Source organism: Heloderma suspectum, chromosome 1 (genome assembly GCF_057233095.1).
Source record: "Heloderma suspectum isolate Gila_16-S chromosome 1, 16-S_ref, whole genome shotgun sequence".
NCBI classification, from domain to species: domain Eukaryota; kingdom Metazoa; phylum Chordata; class Lepidosauria; order Squamata; family Helodermatidae; genus Heloderma; species Heloderma suspectum.
The window spans coordinates 139384272-139402579 of NC_139458.1; the positions used below are offsets into that span (position 1 = coordinate 139384272).

At 45.8% G+C, this 18308-nt stretch overlaps 1 protein-coding gene across 2 annotated transcripts; it reads left to right on the plus strand.

The window, feature by feature from the left end:
• The first annotated feature begins 449 nt into the window (after positions 1-449).
• LOC146358101 (olfactory receptor 5AP2-like) lies at positions 450-17322 on the plus strand. 2 transcript variants are annotated; one of them, XM_084860613.1, is made up of 2 exons: positions 450-564; positions 12293-13523. In XM_084860613.1, the coding sequence occupies exon 2, from the start codon at positions 12361-12363 to the stop codon at positions 13294-13296; it is 936 nt and encodes a 311-aa protein (XP_084716739.1). In that variant the 5' UTR covers positions 450-564; positions 12293-12360; the 3' UTR covers positions 13297-13523. The 2 variants fall into 2 exon arrangements, with proteins under 2 accessions (XP_084716739.1, XP_084716748.1); XM_084860622.1 differs by lacking the exon at positions 450-564 and adding an exon at positions 17293-17322 and having other exon boundaries at positions 12361-13257.
• Positions 17323-18308: the final 986 nt, after the last annotated feature.

Below are 18308 nucleotides of genomic sequence, written 5' to 3' on the forward strand. Positions count from 1 at the left end.
CTGGACACAGTAGTCCAGATGAGGCCTAACCAGTGCTGAGTAGAGGGGAAATATATAGCGCCTATGTAAGAACAGTTTGCATTTTTATTCCAAACCAGAATCATTATTATTATTTTATATAATAATATAAAATATTATTATATTTTATAATATAAATATATTCCTTCTATACCGCCCAGGAGCCAAATCTCTCTGGGCGGTTTACAAAGATTAAAAACATTAAAAATACAATATACAGAGATTAAAAGCCATTTACATAAAAAACACACAAACAGACAATATACACAAAAGAACATATATCTAAAACAACTTCAAACAAGCAATCTCAAAGCAAACAACCATAACCATAAGACATTCCAGGATCGATTAAAACTTCTCATATGCTGCCGAATGCCTGGCAGCATATGTGGAGAGCCAGGGCCTGCAGGAGAAGCTGCCACCACAGGGGAAGAGGTGTGCCTGCCGCTGCTGGACCTGCTGAGGCTGCCGCCGCCACCAACACCAGGCCTTCCCTGCGGACTTCTGCCTGGCAGACCGCCAGTCCCTGCAGGACCAGGCCCCCAGGTACTGAGCCAGCTGTGCTGCTTCCGCCTGCCCCTTCCTGGACAGGCTACATAAGCTGGCTGGCTGCCCTAGCCTAGGAGAGCCAGGGCCTGTAGGAGAAACTGCCACCACAGGGGAAGAGGTGGGCCTGCTGCTGTGCTGCTGCCCCACCACTATCACTGCTGTGGACTCCTGCCTGGCAGTATTTTTAAAGGGGATTTTTTAATTGTTTTTTGTTGTTTTTTGTGTGTTTTTTAATTGGGGGGGATTCTGTTGTGTTTTAGGGGTGGGTAGCCCACCTGATAGGCAGGAGAGAGGGGGCCAGAACATACCGAGGCTGGGCGGCAGGCGCTAGCAGAGCGCAAGGGGCAGGCCATGCCAGGTAAAGGGAACAAGGAGATCTTTTCCCTGTGCCAGGCCTGCCCAGAGCCAAAGCATGGCTGGGGGAGGCATGACTCCATCTTCTGGCCTTTGTTTGCTGCTCCGCAATGCCAGGTCTGTTACCCAGAAAACCTCCCTCATCCATGACATGATCCTGGATGAGGGTGCAGACCTGATATGTATTACGGAGACCTGGCTGGCTGAGGCCACTGCTCCAACTCTGGCGGCCATGTGCCAACCAGATTTTCATATGCACAGCAGCGGAGGGCTAGGGATCGGGGAGGGGGAGTGGCTGTTATCTACTGAGAGTCCTTGGTCTTCACCAGACCCCCTCTCAGGGAGACCAAGGTTGCTGAGTGCATGTACTGGAGATTGGGCCGAAGGGCAGTCTGGGGATTCTGCTCGTGTAATGCCCACCTTGCTGCATGACTGACTCCCTGGCCGAGGTGCTTGAGGTGGTCTCTGATGTGTGTACAGTCCCCTAATTTATTGGTGCTGTGGGACTTCAACGTACATTCAGAGGCCATCACAGGAGCACCTCAGGACTTCATGGTAGGGATGTTGGAGAATTCCGCCACGGATTCCAGTGAGGCCAGATTCTAATCCGGCCGCCCGGCGTCCATGGCGGAATGGACTACCCCCACCACCACCACCCCGAAATTCCCACCGGAATGGACCTACCTACCTGGCAGCAGATGCGGCGGTGGCTCCAGGTCGTCTTCCGGCCGCTGCTGGGCTGCTGTGGCCGCGAATGGCAGCCGTCGTAGCAGCCGCCATTTGCGTCCATGCTTTAGGCTGTGATAGGCTACATAAATACTTACGTAGCCTATCACAGCAAAGAGCAAGGGCTTTACTGCGGAGCTGGCTGGGGAGGATTCCGGGGGGGAGGGACGGATCGCCTCCCCCCCCAGCGGATGCCCCACACCAGAACCAGTAAGTGATCCACTCACCCCTACTTCATGGAGACCATGGCTACCTGGAAGCACCACCATATTCCAACTGGGCCCACCCATGTTGCCGGTCATGCACTAGACCTTGTGCTTGTTTCTGGAGAAGCGGGGAGTGATCTGGAAGTCGGGGGTATATCCACCACCCCCTTGTCATGGTCAGACCACTATCTGGTGACGTTAGACTTCTCGGCTCCACAACCCATCTGCAGGGGGTGAAGACCCATTAAAATGGTCCGCCCAGGGCGTCTTATGGATCCGAATGGATTCCTGAACGTGCTTGGGGATTCTCTGGAGCACACCAACGGCCACTCGGTCAAGATCCTGGTGGGTGTCTGGAATGCCGCAATCACTGGGGCATTAGATCGGGTGGCTCTGAAATGTCCTTTCCCCCTGAACAGGGCTCGGACTGCACCATGGTTCAATCTGCAGTTACGAGCTCTGAAACAGGAGGTGAGATGGCTAGAGCGCCAGTGGCGGAAGTCTCACTCCACAGACAATCAGATATGGGCTAGAGCTGTATCTTCAGCCTATCACATGGCGGTGAAGGCAGCAAAAAAGGAATATTATGTAGCCTCTATCGCTTGTGCAGAATGCTGTCCCAGGAGGCCACTTCCAAGTGGTCCAGAGCCTGGTTGGTCCAGTGGCTCCAGAACCACTGGAGCATTCTAAGGCCTCCTGTGAGGCCTTGGCAAGGCACTTTGCAGATAAAATTGATCGGATTAGGAGTGTTATTCCATGCGCTGTGGATACAGTTAGTGAGCAAGAGGCAGTCTGTGGCAAATTGGTTCCAGCTTCTTCCTTCTGATGTAGCGGACAAGGTGCTTTCATCTGTAAGGCTGACCACCTGCTTACTTGATCCTTGCCCATCTAGGCTCATTATGGGCTGCAGAGCGAGATTAGGTGAGGGGATTAGGGCGGTGGTGAACGCCTCCCTTGAGGAGGGAGTGATGGCATCAGCCCTCAAGGAGGCAGTGATAACACCACTCTTAAAGAAGCCCTTCTTGGATCTCCAAGTTCTGAACAACTTTCGCCTAGTCTCGAATCTGCCATTTTGGGGCAAGGTGATTGAGTGGGTGGTGGCGATACAGTTGAAGGCACACTTGGAAGAAGCCGATTATCTAGACCCATTTCAGTCAGGCTTCAGGCCTAGTCATGGGACAGAAACAGCCATAGTTTCCTTGGTGGATGATATGAGGAGGGCTCTGAATAGGGGCGAATGCTCCTTCCTTGTTCTCCTCGACCTCTCAGTGGTTTTTGATACCGTTGACCATGGTATCCTCCTGGACCGCCTGGAGGAGTTGGGCATTGGAGACACCATATTGCGGTGGTTCCAGTCCTTCCTCTCCGGCAAGTACCAGAGGGTAGCACTGGGAGAGGAGGTTTTAGACCCGTGGCCGCTCACTTGTGGGGTGCCACAGGGTTCCATCCTCTCCCCGATGCTATTTAACATCTATGTGAAGCCACTGGGGGCTATCATCAGGAGGTTTGGGGTGCGGTGTCATCAATATGCGGGTGACATGCAGCTCTACCTCTCATTCAACTCTTCACCAAGGTTGGCCGTAGAATCCTTGTCCAAATGTCTGGAGACGGTGAGTGGCTGGATGGGGAGGAATAAGCTGAAGCTGAACCCTGACAAGACCGAGGTACTTTTGGTGGGAGACAAGAGGAGGCTGGGGGATGTTGGCCTGGTGTTGAATGGGGTACAGCTACCCTTGAAAGACCAGGTCCGCAGCCTGGGGGTCATTTTGGACTCCCAGCTGTCCATGGAGGCTCAGGTGTCAGCTGTGAGCCGGACAGCATTGTACCAACTCCATCTGATATGGCGGCGGCGCCTCTACCTTCCCGACCATCTGCTCCCATCAGTAGTACATGCCCTGGTCTCCTCTTGTTTATACTACTGTAATACGCTCTACGTGGGGTTACCCTTGAAGACGGTTCGGAAGCTGCAGCTGGCACAGAACGCAGCAGCTCACCTGATTAAAGGCAGCCGCCAGTGAGATCACATCACTCCAATGCTGAAGGAGTTGCGCTGGTTACCGGTTGTTTTCCGGGCCAAATTCAAGGCGTTGGGTTTGACCTTTAAAACCCTATATGGTTCAGGCCCAGCCTATCTCAAGGAGTGCCTCCAGCAACACCAGACAGGCCGCTTAACAAGATAAGCCTCGGATGGCCTTCTCTCTGTCCCATCAGCCAGGACAGCTAGACTGGTGGGGGCGAGGGAGAGGGCCTTTTCTGTGGTGACCTACCCCCCACTCTGTGGAACTCCCTCCCTAGGGATCTCTGCCATGCCCCCTCTTTAATGAGCTTCCGCCGTGCATTAAAAATGTGGTTGTTCAGGCAAGCATTTGGGGTGGGTTAGGGTATTTTAGAAAATGTTTTTACTGTAAAATGTTATTGTTTTAAACTGTTTTATTATATACTTTGTACATTGCCCAGAGTGGCTGGGTGACCAGCCAGATGGGCGATTAATAAATTTAATTAATAAATAAAAAATACCTGCACTAAAGATTCATTTCCCTAGCTGTGCCAAGCAGCACAGCTTGTGATTAAGAAATTCATTTAGGAAGCAATCCTATGGCCGCTAGACAGCGGCTAGACGGCCATACGATATGCTGTTTTCTGGGAACCGACCTCAGAAAAACTGCACTCCGCGGTCGGTTCCCAGAAAACCAAGCTCCCCCCACTTCAACGCTGCCTCGGAGGCAGTGCGGAACTGCCCTGTCCTCTGCGCTTGCAACAGAAGCGTGGAGGCAGGGGAAAGGGGTGTGGCTGGGGGTGTTCCAGGGTGGGGAGATCATCGCTGCCTGTATGACACATCCAATGTGTCGTACAGCAGCCTCCTGCCCTGCTCCATGCTCCTGCAGCTAGACAGCCGGGATTGGCTGTGTAGCAGAAAAAGCAGGGCAGGAGAAGCGCGATCTCCTTAGTGCTTCTCCTGCGCTGCTTTGGATAGGCGGTTGCCTATGGATTTCAACATAGATTTACCAAATGCGCTAATTACTGAACCTAGACTCAAATTAAAACACAGTTAGTCATTAAAATCCATACTTCTCCGACATTTGCAATGCAGTTCACAAAAGAAAATGGATACCCAAGATGAATACATTTGAAAAACTGTGCACAAAAACTGTATGCATTTGGAAAAGTACTTACAGAAACTATGTATAATTTGGAGAATGTGCACAAAAAATCAATTGAAAAATTGCTTGCCAAAAATGCATAGATTTTGGAAAGTGCACACAAAAATGCATACATTTGAAAAAGATGCGTACAAAAATGTATATATTTGAAAAATGTGTGCCAACATACATGCAAATTTCCACTAATGGCCACTCATGCCCCTTTTATGCATGATGCAGTGTCAAATTCAAGTTTGCCACTGGAAATTAATTTACAAGGAGCCATAGCCAACCCTGGTGCCTTACTGAGCATCTATGTGTGATACACATGTTTGCAAATGCAAGATGTCCCCATTTCAGATTTTGAGTATGAATCAGCATACTTTATACCTCAAAATTCTACACTTTTTAAAAGCATACTCCCATTAATTATGTTGACGTTATTGAATTTGCTTCATTGTTCATGATTTTGAGGATAAGCCACTTAATCTACAAGCTTACTTTAAAACACGATAGAGGAAAGTAACTAATGAGGATGGTGGACTGAATCGAGAGGGAACAGTTCTGTTTGAAACTAATTAAGGAGGAATAGCAAAAACATTGAACAAATTCCCAGATAGGATGTCCTCAGGTGATTAGCTGAGAGGTTATATAGGGCATGTTAATAATATAGGCCTCACTAGAGAGTTCAGGGATTTTTAGCCAATACCAAACGAAGTATAATGAGTGATTCCATCTACAAGTCTTGCCCCTGGACTTTAGGGATGACATCCCATCCTCTTCATAGGTAAGGCTCTTTTGGCTACTTCTGACAGACCGGATTTTCTCTCAAATGCCTGTGAAATGTTATTCCTGTCAGTCAGATCAATGAACAGCTCAACTCCCTGGAAGCAAATAAATGATGTAGAATTTATTTCAGATTGCCTCCCCCACCCTCTGTCCACAAGCTGGGTAGTTTGGCAGACTTTTAATGATTCTGCATACAAATGATGTCTCCTGCAGGTTTCCTGTGACTGAAAGGAGCCAGCACATGAAGCTGATTCCCAGAAATACAGGATCAAGTTCATAGGCAAATTGGTTTATTTTTATTTAATTTATTACATTTCTATAGTGCCCAATAGCCGAAGTTCTCAGCTATTTATGTTGTGTTTTCTCATCTGGCTGTGTAGCCAGCCTATACCCTTCAACCCATATAAAAATGCAGATTGAAGTTAATCAGAGACACATCCTATTAATGGTGCATTGAGGAGGGAGAGTTAACCCTCAGTTACAAGATCTCCTCATTCTGTCTGTATTTGCTGTGATCCAGCAAACACATTTATGTGCAAACAAAGGTAAGCTTCCATACTGCAGGGAAATTTACTTTTTTCTTTGCCCCACCAGACTGTCATGTGAATGGGAAGATAGCCTTTCTGTAGGTGGATTATCACATTGTAGAATATAGCCACACAATCCTGCCTGTTCTAAAATTCTGTTGACCCAAGTCGCAGAACTAGATGTGATCTTTTATGCATTACGCTAAAAGAGAACTGAATTAAGGAAAAGATACATGAATTGATGGGTTTGCCTACTTGAGGAGGGTGGGGGATTAGAAAGGCTGGATGGAGCTCTTCCATTCTGCAGTGGTGCATCAAAGGCTGATCAGACTTTTAAAGATGTTCTGCAGAGGAATTAAAAATTTCAAAGATTATTTTAAAGGGTATTTAAAATAAAGATCATTTGCATAAAATGGTATTGGGTTTAGGTGGAAGAGCTGGGACATCGGTCATTAGTGATGTATTGGGAACTAGCCAGTGCCCTTGCTCTTCCACAAGGGCATTCCACAGAACCCTCAGAGTCAAAGTGGATTGTAGTTTCTGAGGATTGGGGGAGATAATTACAAAATCCAAACAATTCAGGTTATCACTCTGAGCTCCATGGAGCATGATTAAAATATAATAAATTATATAAAGAATAAAGTTATACCCTTCATGGATCACTGCCTTGTTGTGGCGAAGGGGCTTGCGTAACTCAATGAAGCCATAAGCTATGCCGTGAAGGGCCACCCAAGACGGACAGGTCATGGCAGAGAGTTCTGACAAAATGTGGTCCACTGGAGAAGGAAATGGCAACCCACTCCAGTATTCTTGCCAAGAAAACCCCATGGAATGTATCACAAGGCTAAACGAGATGACGCCGGAAGATGAGCCCCTCAGGTCGGAAGGTGTCCAATATGCTACTGGGGAAGAGCAGAGGGTATTTCCAAGTAGCGCCAGAAAGAGTGAAGCGGCTGGGCCAAACCCGAAAGGACACTCAGCTGTGGATGTGTCTGGCGGTGAAAAGAAAATCCGATGCTGTAAAGAACAATGTTGTTTAGGAACCGGGAATGTCAGATCAATGAATCAAGGTAAGCTGGAGGTGGTCAAACATGAGATGGCAAGATTGAACATCGACATCTTGGGAATCAGCGAAGTTAAATGGACAGGCATGGGTGAATTTAATTCAGGTGACCATCATATCTACTATTGTGGGCAAGAATCCCTTAGAAGAAATGGAGTAGCACTCATAGTCAACAAAAGGGTGGGAAAAGCAGTACTGGGGTACAATCTTAAAAATGATAGAATGATCTCAGTACGAATCCAAGGCAAACCATTCAACATCACAGTAATTCAAGTCTATGCCCCAACCACTGAGGCCGAAGAAGCTGAGGTTGATCGGTTCTATGAAGACCTACAACACCTTCTAGAACTAACACCAAAAAAAGATGTCCTCTTCATTATAGGGGATTGGAATGCTAAAGTAGGAAGTCAAGAAATCACCGGGATAACAGGCAGGCATGGCCTTGGTGTACAAAATGAAGCAGGACAAAAGCTAATAGAGTTTTGCCAAGAGAACATGCTGATCATAGCAAACACTCTTTTCCAACAGCACAAGAGGCGACTCTACACATGGACGTCACCAGATGGTCAATATCGAAATCAGATTGATTATGTCCTTTGCAGCCAATGATGGAGAAGCTCCATACAGTCAGTAAAAACAAGACCTGGAGCTGACTGTGGCTCAGATCATGAGCTGCTTCTTGCAAAATTTCGGCTTAAATTGAAGAACGTCGGGAAAACCACTAAACCGTTCAGGTATGACCTAAATCATATCCCTGATGAATATACAGTGGAGGTGAGGAATAGATTTCAGGGATTAGACCTGATAGACAGAGTGCCTGAGGAACTATGGACGGAGGTCCGTAACATTGTTCAGGAGGCAGCAACGAAATCCATCCCAAAGAAAAAGAAATGCAAGAAAGCCAAGTGGCTGTCTGATGAGGCTTTACAAGTAGCTCACGAAAGAAGGGAAGCGAAAAGCAAGGGAGAAAGGGGAAGATATATCCAACTGAATGCAGAGTTCCAGAGAATAGCAAGGAGAGACAAGAAGGCCTTCTTAAATGAACAATGCAAAGAAATCGAGGAAAACAACAGAATGGGAAAGACTAGAGATCTCTTCAAGAAAATTGGAGATCTCAAGGGAACGTTTTGTGCAAAGACGGGCATGATCAAGGACAAAGAAGGCAGGGACCTAACAGAAGCAGATGAGATTAAGAAGAGGTGGCAAGAATACACAGAAGAACTATACAGGAAAGATCTGAATGTCCCTGATAGCCATAATAGTGCGGTTACTGAACTTGAGCCGGACATCCTAGAGAGTGAAGTCAAGTGGGCCTTAGGAAGCATTAGTAACAACAAAGCTAGCGGAGATGACAGTATTCCAGCCGAGCTATTTAAAATCCTAAAAGATGATGCTGTTAAAGTGCTGCATTCAATATGCATTCAACAAATCTGGAACACTCAACAGTGGCCACAAGCCTGGAAAAGGTCAGTTTACATTCCAATTCCAAAGAAGGGCAACGCCAAAGAGTGTTCAAACTACCGCACAATTGCGCTCATTTCACATGCCAGCAAGGTGATGCTCAAAATCCTACAAGCTAGGCTTCAGCAGTATGCGAACCGAGAACTACCGGAAGTACAAGCTGGGTTTCGAAGAGGCAGAGGAACTAGAGATCAAATCGCCAACATTCGCTGCATCATGGAGAAAGCAAGAGAATTCCAGAAAAACGTCTATTTCTGCTTCATTGACTACGCTAAAGCCTTTGATTGTGTGGATCACAACAACCTGTGGCAAATTCTGAAAGTGATGGGAGTACCAGACCACCTTACCTGTCTCCTGAGAAACCTGTACGAGGGTCAAGAAGCAACAGTAAGAACCAGACATGGAACAACCGATTGGTTCAAAATTGGGAAAGGAGTACGACAAGGCTGCATATTGTCACCCTGCTTATTTAACTTATATGCAGAGTACATCATGAGAAATGCCGGGTTGGATGAATCAGAGGTCGGAATTAAGATTGCTGGGAGAATTATCAACAACCTCCGATATGCAGACGATACCACCCTAATGGCAGAAAGCGAAGAGGATCTCAAGAGCCTCTTGTTGAGGGTGAAAGAGGAGAGTGCAAAAGCTGGTTTGAAACTCAACATTAAAAAAACGAAGATCATGGCATCTGGCCCCATCACTTCCTGGCATATAGAAGGGGAAGAAATGGAAGCAGTGACAGATTTTACTTTCTTGGGTTCCAAGATCACCGCAGACGGTGACTGTAGCCATGAAATTAAAAGACGCTTGCTCCTTGGGAGGAAAGCTATGGCCAACCTAGACAGCATAGTAAGAAGCAGAGACATCACCTTGCCGACAAAGGTCCGTCTAATCAAAGCTATGGTTTTCCCAGTAGTAATGTATGGCTGTGAGAGCTGGACTATAAGGAAGGCTGAGCGCCGAAGAATTGATGCTTTCGAACTGTGGTGCTGGAGAAGACTCTTACGAGTGCCCTGGACTGCAAGGAGGTCAAATCAGTCCATCCTAAAGGAAATCAACCCTGAGTGCTCATTGGAAGGACAGATAATGAAGCTGAAGCTCCAATATTTTGGCCACCTAATGCGAAGAGAAAACTCCCTGGAAAAGACCCTGATGCTGGGAAAGACTGAAGGCAAAAGGAGAAGGGGACGGCAGAGGATGAGATGGCTAGATAGCATCACGGATGCAATGAATATGAACTTGAGCACGCTCCGGGAGAGAGCGCAGGACAGGAAGGCCTGGCGTGCTATGGTCCATGGGGTCACGAAGAGTCGGACACGACTGAACGACTGAACAACAACAACATACATCATAGCCTTCTCACAAGGAAAGTGTCTGCTGTGGAAATGGTGTCTGGAATATGTTCAAAGTGATGGTGACACCGAGGCATCCTTCCTTTGCTCATGGACACCATTTTGTCAGAAAGTGCTCATATATAATAATGGCCCCATCCTCCAGTAGAGGGTTAAGTCAAAAATAAAACACCTGTCAAAAAGGAAAAATAGAACAGCTGGCATACCCTACCCAGTTGGACACTCTGTACTGTGGGGTGCAGGGTAGCTTTCCATATATTTTTGGAGCATGTATGCCTGGCCTAGTAGCAGCCTACACCATAACAGGCAGCAGGGAGGCCTCTCTGTTGCGTTAAAAGAAAAGCCATTCTGCAACTTCTTCACAGGGCTTGGCGGGCAGCAGTTGTGTGGATTGCTCTGCACTGAGGTGCAGGGAAGCGTTACAAGAAAAAGTACGGAGAACAGCAAAGTGAATGGAGAAAAGCACTGAAGAGAATAGGAAATGAGTAAAGGATGGCATTGAAGAGGATGGAAAAAGCAAGTCAGGAAGGACACCACTTTATATGGGAGGATGGACACTTCATTGAACACCTAGGTTTGTGGCACTGTCCCCATCAATAAAACTTTGCTTCAGTTAATTTTGCTATTCATTTCTCATCCATTTCCAATAAACAAATAAACTTGAGGGGGTGTTTGTGTGTCTTAAAGTGCTTTACACAACTGAAAATAGGGGGAACACATTTTTCACCTTCGAAATGGCTCACTTCCTTTCTCCTTCAGCCCCATTGCTACGATTGCAAGCTGACATATTTGCCTCCTTTGACTGCAAAATGGAACCTTCACATGCAGGAGCAGCATATATCACTCTTTCACCCAGCCCTGAGAGGGTGGGTGAGATTCAAGCTAGGGATGGTGGAGAATTCTGCCACGGATCTCGGTGAGGCCGAATGCCAGTGCATTCAGCCCCCCGAAATCCATGGCGGAACGAAGTCCCCGCCCCCCCAACCCACGAAAGGCGCGCGAAACGGAGCATTTACCTGCTGCCGTCTGCGCTGACTTGCGAATGGCGGCTGCCCTGCAGCCGCCATTCGCTTCCTCATCATAGCCGTGATAGGCTACATAAATACTTACGTAGCCTATCACGGCTAACGCAGGGACTCCTTTTGCGTCCCTGCGGAGGCCATGATAGGCTACGTAAGTATTTACGTAGCCTATCACAGCAAGCAAAAAAAAAAAGTGTACGCAAATGGCGGCAACTACGGCGGTCGCCATTTGCATTCCCTGTTTTTCGCCGTTTTATCCTACGTTAATATTTACGTAAGCTATTATGGTGAAAAAAAGGGGAATGCAAATAGCATAGTGGGTGCTTTTTGCATTTCCCTTTTTTTCGCCGTAATGGCCTACGTCAATATTTACGTAAGATAAAACGGCGAAAAATAAGGAACGCAAATGGCAGCCGCTGTAGCAGCCGCCATTTGCGTACGCGTTGGGTTTTTTTTTTTGCTTGCTGTGATGGGCTCTGTAAATACTTACATAGCCTATCACAGCAGCCTGGCTGGATGCAAATGGCGGCCGCAGCAGCCCGTCCGCGGCTGGAACTCCGGCTGCAGACGTCCCTGGCCAGCTGCTCCGTGGAGCTGCCACGGAGCAGAGCCAGGCAGGCAGGATTCTGGGGGGGAGGACCGGATCACCTCCCCCCTGCCGAGGATTCCGGGGGGAGGGACGGAGCGCCTCCCCTCTCACCGCGAATCATATCCACGAAAAGGTAAGTGACTTTCGTACATCCCTAATCCGAGCCAAAGTTCGTCTGCAAAGTACTGCAATCTATCAAGCTGAAGAGAAAAGTCAAAGGAACCGTTATTAAGGATTAATCGAAACCTATATTTCTTCTTGAGATTTAAGGAAAGTCGGGCTGTGAATATCTTTCCTAATGTTACTAGTTTGTCTCATTACAGTGCATTTTAAAAACATAACTGTGGGTAAGATCCAGATTCAAAAAATAAAGGGAAATTTGCCAGAAATTTCAATAGACTATGGAAGTAACAATGCCTGTGGCTTTTGAACAGCATTTCTTAATGTTCTCCTCCAATATATTATTGACTTTGATTGATTCTTTCTTTTTAAGGCACTCCAGTAGCCATCCTGCTGCAAACATTCTTTCTCTACTTCTGTCCTATCAGAGAGGAATATACAATGAAGCAAAACCACACTACTGTGACAGCTTTCATCCTTGTAGGATTCATGGACCACCCAGAGCTTCAGGTCCCCCTCTTCATGTTGTTCCTGGCCATATATGTTACCACGCTGGTGGGGAACATTAGCATAATCATCTTAACTCAGGTTGATGCTCAGCTTCGCACCCCAATGTACTTTTTCCTCAGAAACCTCTCCATTGTAGATATTGGTTATTCTACTGCCATTGCACCCATGTTATTGACAACCTTTGTGGCAAGGAATACAACCATTTCCTTCACAGGATGTGCAGTGCAATTTTTCTTTTTTGCTGTCTTTATAACCACTGAAGGTTGCCTTTTGGCTGTGATGGCATACGATCGCTACACAGCCATCTGCAACCCGTTGCTCTATTTTGCTGCTATGTCAAAGAAGGTTTGTACCATGTTAGTGGTAGCTGCATATGCCTGTGGCTTTGCAAGTTCAACTCTGCAGACCGTTTTGATATTCAGTTTGAACTTTTGCAATACGAATATCATTAACCATTTTTTCTGTGATGCTCCTCCGATGCTTAGGTTGTCCTGCTCAGATACCCATGTCACTCACACTGTGCATTTCATTTTATCCACTACAATTGCACTGACAACTTTTCTGGTCGTCTTGGTCTCCTACGTTGCCATTGGTTTTGCCATCCTGCAGATCCACTCTGCCCAGGGAAGATACAAAGCCTTCTCCACATGTGCCTCCCACCTGACCACCGTTACCATCTTCTTTGGAACCATCATCTTCATGTATATTCGGCCCAGCTCCAGGTTCTCAATGGATCAGGACAAAATAGTTTCTGTATTTTATACTCTTGTGATCTCCTTGCTCAATCCACTCATCTACAGCCTGAGGAACAAAGATGTGAAGGATGCTGTGAGTAGGATGGTAGACAAGATGACATTCCTGAAGTAAAAGTAGCATGTATGACCCTTTTTTTTACACTAAAGAAAGAAATCAGAAGGCTGTGTTATCTTAGTGAATAAGATAGTTTAATGTTATTGCTCTATGTTATTTTAATGGTATGGCTGGAGTTCCACACAAGTTACCATATAGCAGGAAGGTACAGTGCATCCTGCAGTTGGTATGTAGGAAGGAAAATTCTCTTAGTTCAGTCACAAGCATAAATAAATCAATTTCTGAATATTTTTCCCGTATAAATGGGTGGAATTGCTATGAAAGTAGAGAGGGATTTAACAAAATCTAGTATGAAATGTTCTTAAAAACCTGTTTAGGTGAAAGAGAGAGCCATAGAAATATAATGATGTATAATTGGAGGCATAAGGCACCAATGTTTCCTTGAAGGAAGTCTGGTGATTAATGTAATAAATCATCATCCATCCTCATCCTCAACCTCATCAAAGAAATACTGCAGCCTTTATTCAAGATTCAGCAATAGTACTTCCATTGGTTACTCAATTCTCTGTTAATGAAATAACATGATTTATACACACACATACATTTTCCTCCCCAGCTGAAGATTTTTCTCCCTTCACATATGAGCCCCCTAAAGCACAACTGAATCTGTCTGTGTTTTATTATTTACTTTATTTTACTTTATTTACAACATTTGTATACCACTCCTCATCCAAAACAGATTCTGGAGTGGTGAACACAAGAAGTACAATAGCAAAAAAGATAAAAGATTAAAGCACCATATAAAAAATATTAAAAACAGAATGCCCATAAAAACCGTGGCTAGTCATTTAGAGAGTAATCCTATGGCCACTAGACACTGTCTAGACAGCCATAGGATTTTTCAGTTTCTGGAAACCAAGGTTGCCTGACCTTGGGCTCCAAAAATCACTCTCCTCACCCCACCTCCCCTGCCCCCTCCCAGCTGGCGTGGTTCTTTCAGCACTGCCACCATCTCCACGTTCAGAAATGGACTGCAGAGATGGGGCAAAGGGGGCGTTCCCAGGGGCGGGGAGGGGCGGAGACTGCAGAAGCTGCTTTAGACAGCTTCCTATCCGGTCTCCAGACCTGTTCCCTCCCCCTTCCCAAAGCTGCAGCTAGATGCATGACAACGCGCATCTAGCCACAAATGCAGGGCGGGTAGGTACAGAGGAGAAGATCCCCTCTGTGCTCTGTCCACCCTGCATTTGAGAGTTAGTAGCTTCCAATTCCGACTGTCTCAATAGGATTGTGCTCTTAAGGAATTTGGGGGATGGAGAAAGCAGGGAAAAAGTGAAAAATCCTGCCTATATAAGAAGCTGCCTTATATCATCAGGCTTTTGGTCTATCTTGCTCACTATTGACAGGCAGCGGCTCTCCAGGGTTTCTGACGGGGGTCTTTTCCTGAAATTGAACCTGGGGCCCTTCATATGACCCTTCCCATATGCCATTCATGAACTGACTTACAAGGCAAGGCCATGAGAATGCCATCATTTAAACTTGCACAGAACGTACAATTTCCTATAAATACATGCTATGATCCTAGGAAGTAAAGGTGTGCACTGACCCACAGCTTTGCTTTAGATCCTGATGTGGTACTTCAGAAAATGGCCTGATTCAGCTCAAACCGATTTGGAGGCTGTCTGCTTTAACTTGATCCTGAACCCAAGTTGAGGTTCAGAAATCTCAGGCTTTGTGCTTCTCCTTAACTATCATGGGAACTCCAAAAATGGCTATAACTTTTTTTTCCTCTTGGTCAAAATTGGATGAAAGTTGCAGGCATAGCAGCCCCTCTGGGGGGATTACACCTGCCAAATGTCAGAAAAATAGGTGCAGGGGCCTTTGTTCTATGTAGCTTTATATTTTTATTTTTAAAGGGAACTGCTGATAACTTTTTTTGTTTCTTAGCAGAATTGGATGAAAATTGTTGCTGCTTCTGAGAGGATCAAACCTGCCAGGTTTCATATAAATAGGTGCAGGGATTTTTGTGTAATTTTCTGTACAGTTACCTGGGAGTTAGTCTCAATGAACTCAGCATGACTTATTTCTGAGTAAATAAGCACACCACAAATTTCCACTTTCACAGAAACTATGGAACTTTGTCTATTATATATCTTCTACTTGTGATGGGCAAGGGTCCTGAAATATGACCAGTGCACAGAAATTAGGACTGGGTGGCAAGCTCATTCTGCTAGGTCAGAACGTGAGTTTCTGTAGAACAAACATAAAGTAAAGATTACAGTCACTCAGTAATATCTGAGGACAGCAATATGAATGGCATCTTGAGAGTCATGAGCAGAGATGAGTGACCCAACAGTGGTGGCAGGAACCAGGAGCCCTCAGAGACAGAGGTTTCCACTAGCAGCAACTGGAAGGAGGAGTCAGAACCAGTTCCTGGACCCCTGCAAGTGGGGCCCTCAATCTTGGATCCCACACCCTTTAACAATCAATCCTCAGGAGGTGCTGCTGCCCCCTGACTCCAAGAAGTGGACCTCAGACTCCTCCAGTGAGCAGGGAGGCACTGGGGAGCATTTCCCGACCAGCTTGTCACTCCTCAGACACACAATACCCAGAAGAAGCCATGGACTACAGGCCCGTTAAAATCCCAGATGCAGGACTTGCAGAAGTAGAGCTCCCAACAGGACTTTCTTGGACTGGTTATAAAACCCTGAGTGCCTCCAGATAAGGCTTTTAAAGCACCGTTGCCCTGTCTCATTCACAGATTTTTACAGAGGGTCCAGATCTTTTCGGCTTCCACTTGTAACCCTTCTATGTTTTCCCACTGCTTCTTCCATCTTTTTTTTTTTCTTACTGAAGAAAATCCCTTAAGGGAGAAAAGACAGAATTGCTGCAAATTGTCTTCTGATTGGTAGTGCTAGGAACCCGCTGTCTGGAAGAAGCACCTTTGTCAATTGTTCTAGGCCAGTGCTAGGGTACTTCATCTTTAGCTGAGTTGCAGGGTTGCTCTCCATGGTCTTGAATCAGAGTCCACAATCCCCAAATCAGCTCCTGCAGTTCTGTTCGGGGATCTGAACCTGCTCTATTCCAGGCCTACTTCACCTGGCACCTAACCCATCACTTGACAGGGATCATGGAATCTGCAATGAAACAGGACATGTGGGCGGCTTGTATCAGGTTGGCCCAGAAGCCAACCCTTTCCCCCCAGAACTGGGAAATGGCTGGCTCATTTCTGAGCCAATCTGAAGTCGATTCGCTCTCTCCAATTTGATAATCAGATCTCTCTTGGCCATGCAAAGCATTTGACATAAACAGGCTGTACAGAAGAAAATTTCTTATGGGGAGCAAACCCCCTCCACCCCCCATAGAGAACTCTTAGTGCAAAAGCTTGAGAAGAATTCAGGGGTTGAAAAGCACACTTCTTCTTTGAAGTGAGCATGATAAGCTCCCAAAGCTATTGTCTGGGCCTGAACCCAGAGAGCATTGCCAGCATCTCTACGTATGGGACACACTTAATAAGCTTGCTTTCTGTGGCCTTCAGTGCTTGCCTCATATAGCCACCTACATACATATCAGTTGGTTAATTCAAAAATGCTGAACTAGGCTATTAGTAATCAGCAATTATTATTGTTTCTGTATTACATGCTCCTATATGATGTCTTGTCACAAGGGAAAGCTGAAGTCAAATTTAGAGAATACATCTCAAACCCCTCCAGAGTGGTCTTATTCATAATGATCCTCATGGAATTATTCTTTCCTGCACCAATTCCAGAATTTCTTCCTGAGCGAATAATAGAGCCTGACGGGATTTACTACACCATTCTCATGATAGACACACAGAACTATGTTTGAAATCTCTGGAGTGAAAAAATAAACTTTGCTGAGAAAAATCAGCTATTGGGGATTGTAATAAGTTGCTCCAAGTGTTATTTTGTTTGTTTTTCAAATGCTTTTGTCTACATGTAATTTGACACAAGGAGCAATGGGAGCTGGGGATATTTGGATAACGCATCTTAACAGTCCATTCTTCTCTGTATGGAAATAATGATCCCAATTCAGCTAAAGCGAATTGTGCTCAAGTCCCACTGAAACCAATGGAACAAGTTATTTCCATTTCTAATTTAAGTGCCATTTCGTTCTGTGGGATGTTTGTTTCAATTCCAGCCATGTTTCCCCAGTAGTGAGTCCTGTTGCTTTCAATGCAATTTTCTTCCTTAACATTGCAGCTGTAAAATCCAACATATGTTTTACTTAGAGTTGACCACTGAAATGAATGGGGTTAGTCATGGCTAACTTAAGCCTCATTCCTTTAAATGGGTCTATTCTAAGTAGGACATACGTTGGACTTACAACTAGCTATAGCTGTACTAGGGCCAGTGTTGGTACTAACTTTTGCATTGGCACAATAACAACAAAAAGAAAAGGACCATTGGAGGAGCTCCGGGTCCAGCTTTGCTGTTCTGGGTCACAATAAAAGCAGCACTTTTCCAGTATGTCAGCTATCTCAGTGGACTGCGATACAAAAATCCTAAATTTCAGCTTATTGAGGCCCCCAGTAGGAGAGGACTGCATTTTATCCCACTCCACCCATTGCACCATTATTAGGCTGCCTTCCAATAAGCTGGCCTTTAGGGTCCATATTTGTTCATTTTAACATAATAAATAAATAAATGTATCAATAAATAAATAAAGTACCCTGGGACTTCAGAGCTGATGGGAGACACACTCTCTGACCTCTGCCATTGGCCAAGGGACCAAGGGCCACTGGGAGTTTGTACCCCCTGCCTCTCTGGAAGAACATGGCAACTTGGCCCCCTCCATCAGGAAGAAATAATCACCAACCTGGTATCCTCCATCAGCCAGTGAAAGTGCAACAGCTCCAGTCCAATGCTGGCTTTGCTGTCCTCTTCCCTCCCCATCCCTTTTCCATTTTGTACGGTGTCAATTATATTGTGAGCCTGTCTTAGTTTTAATATCTATACAATGTTTAGAAAATTGTAAGTGCTTTATAACTGTATCATCACCACCATCACCAACAGCACATTTGTATTCTATCCCTCCTCCAAAAAGCTTTC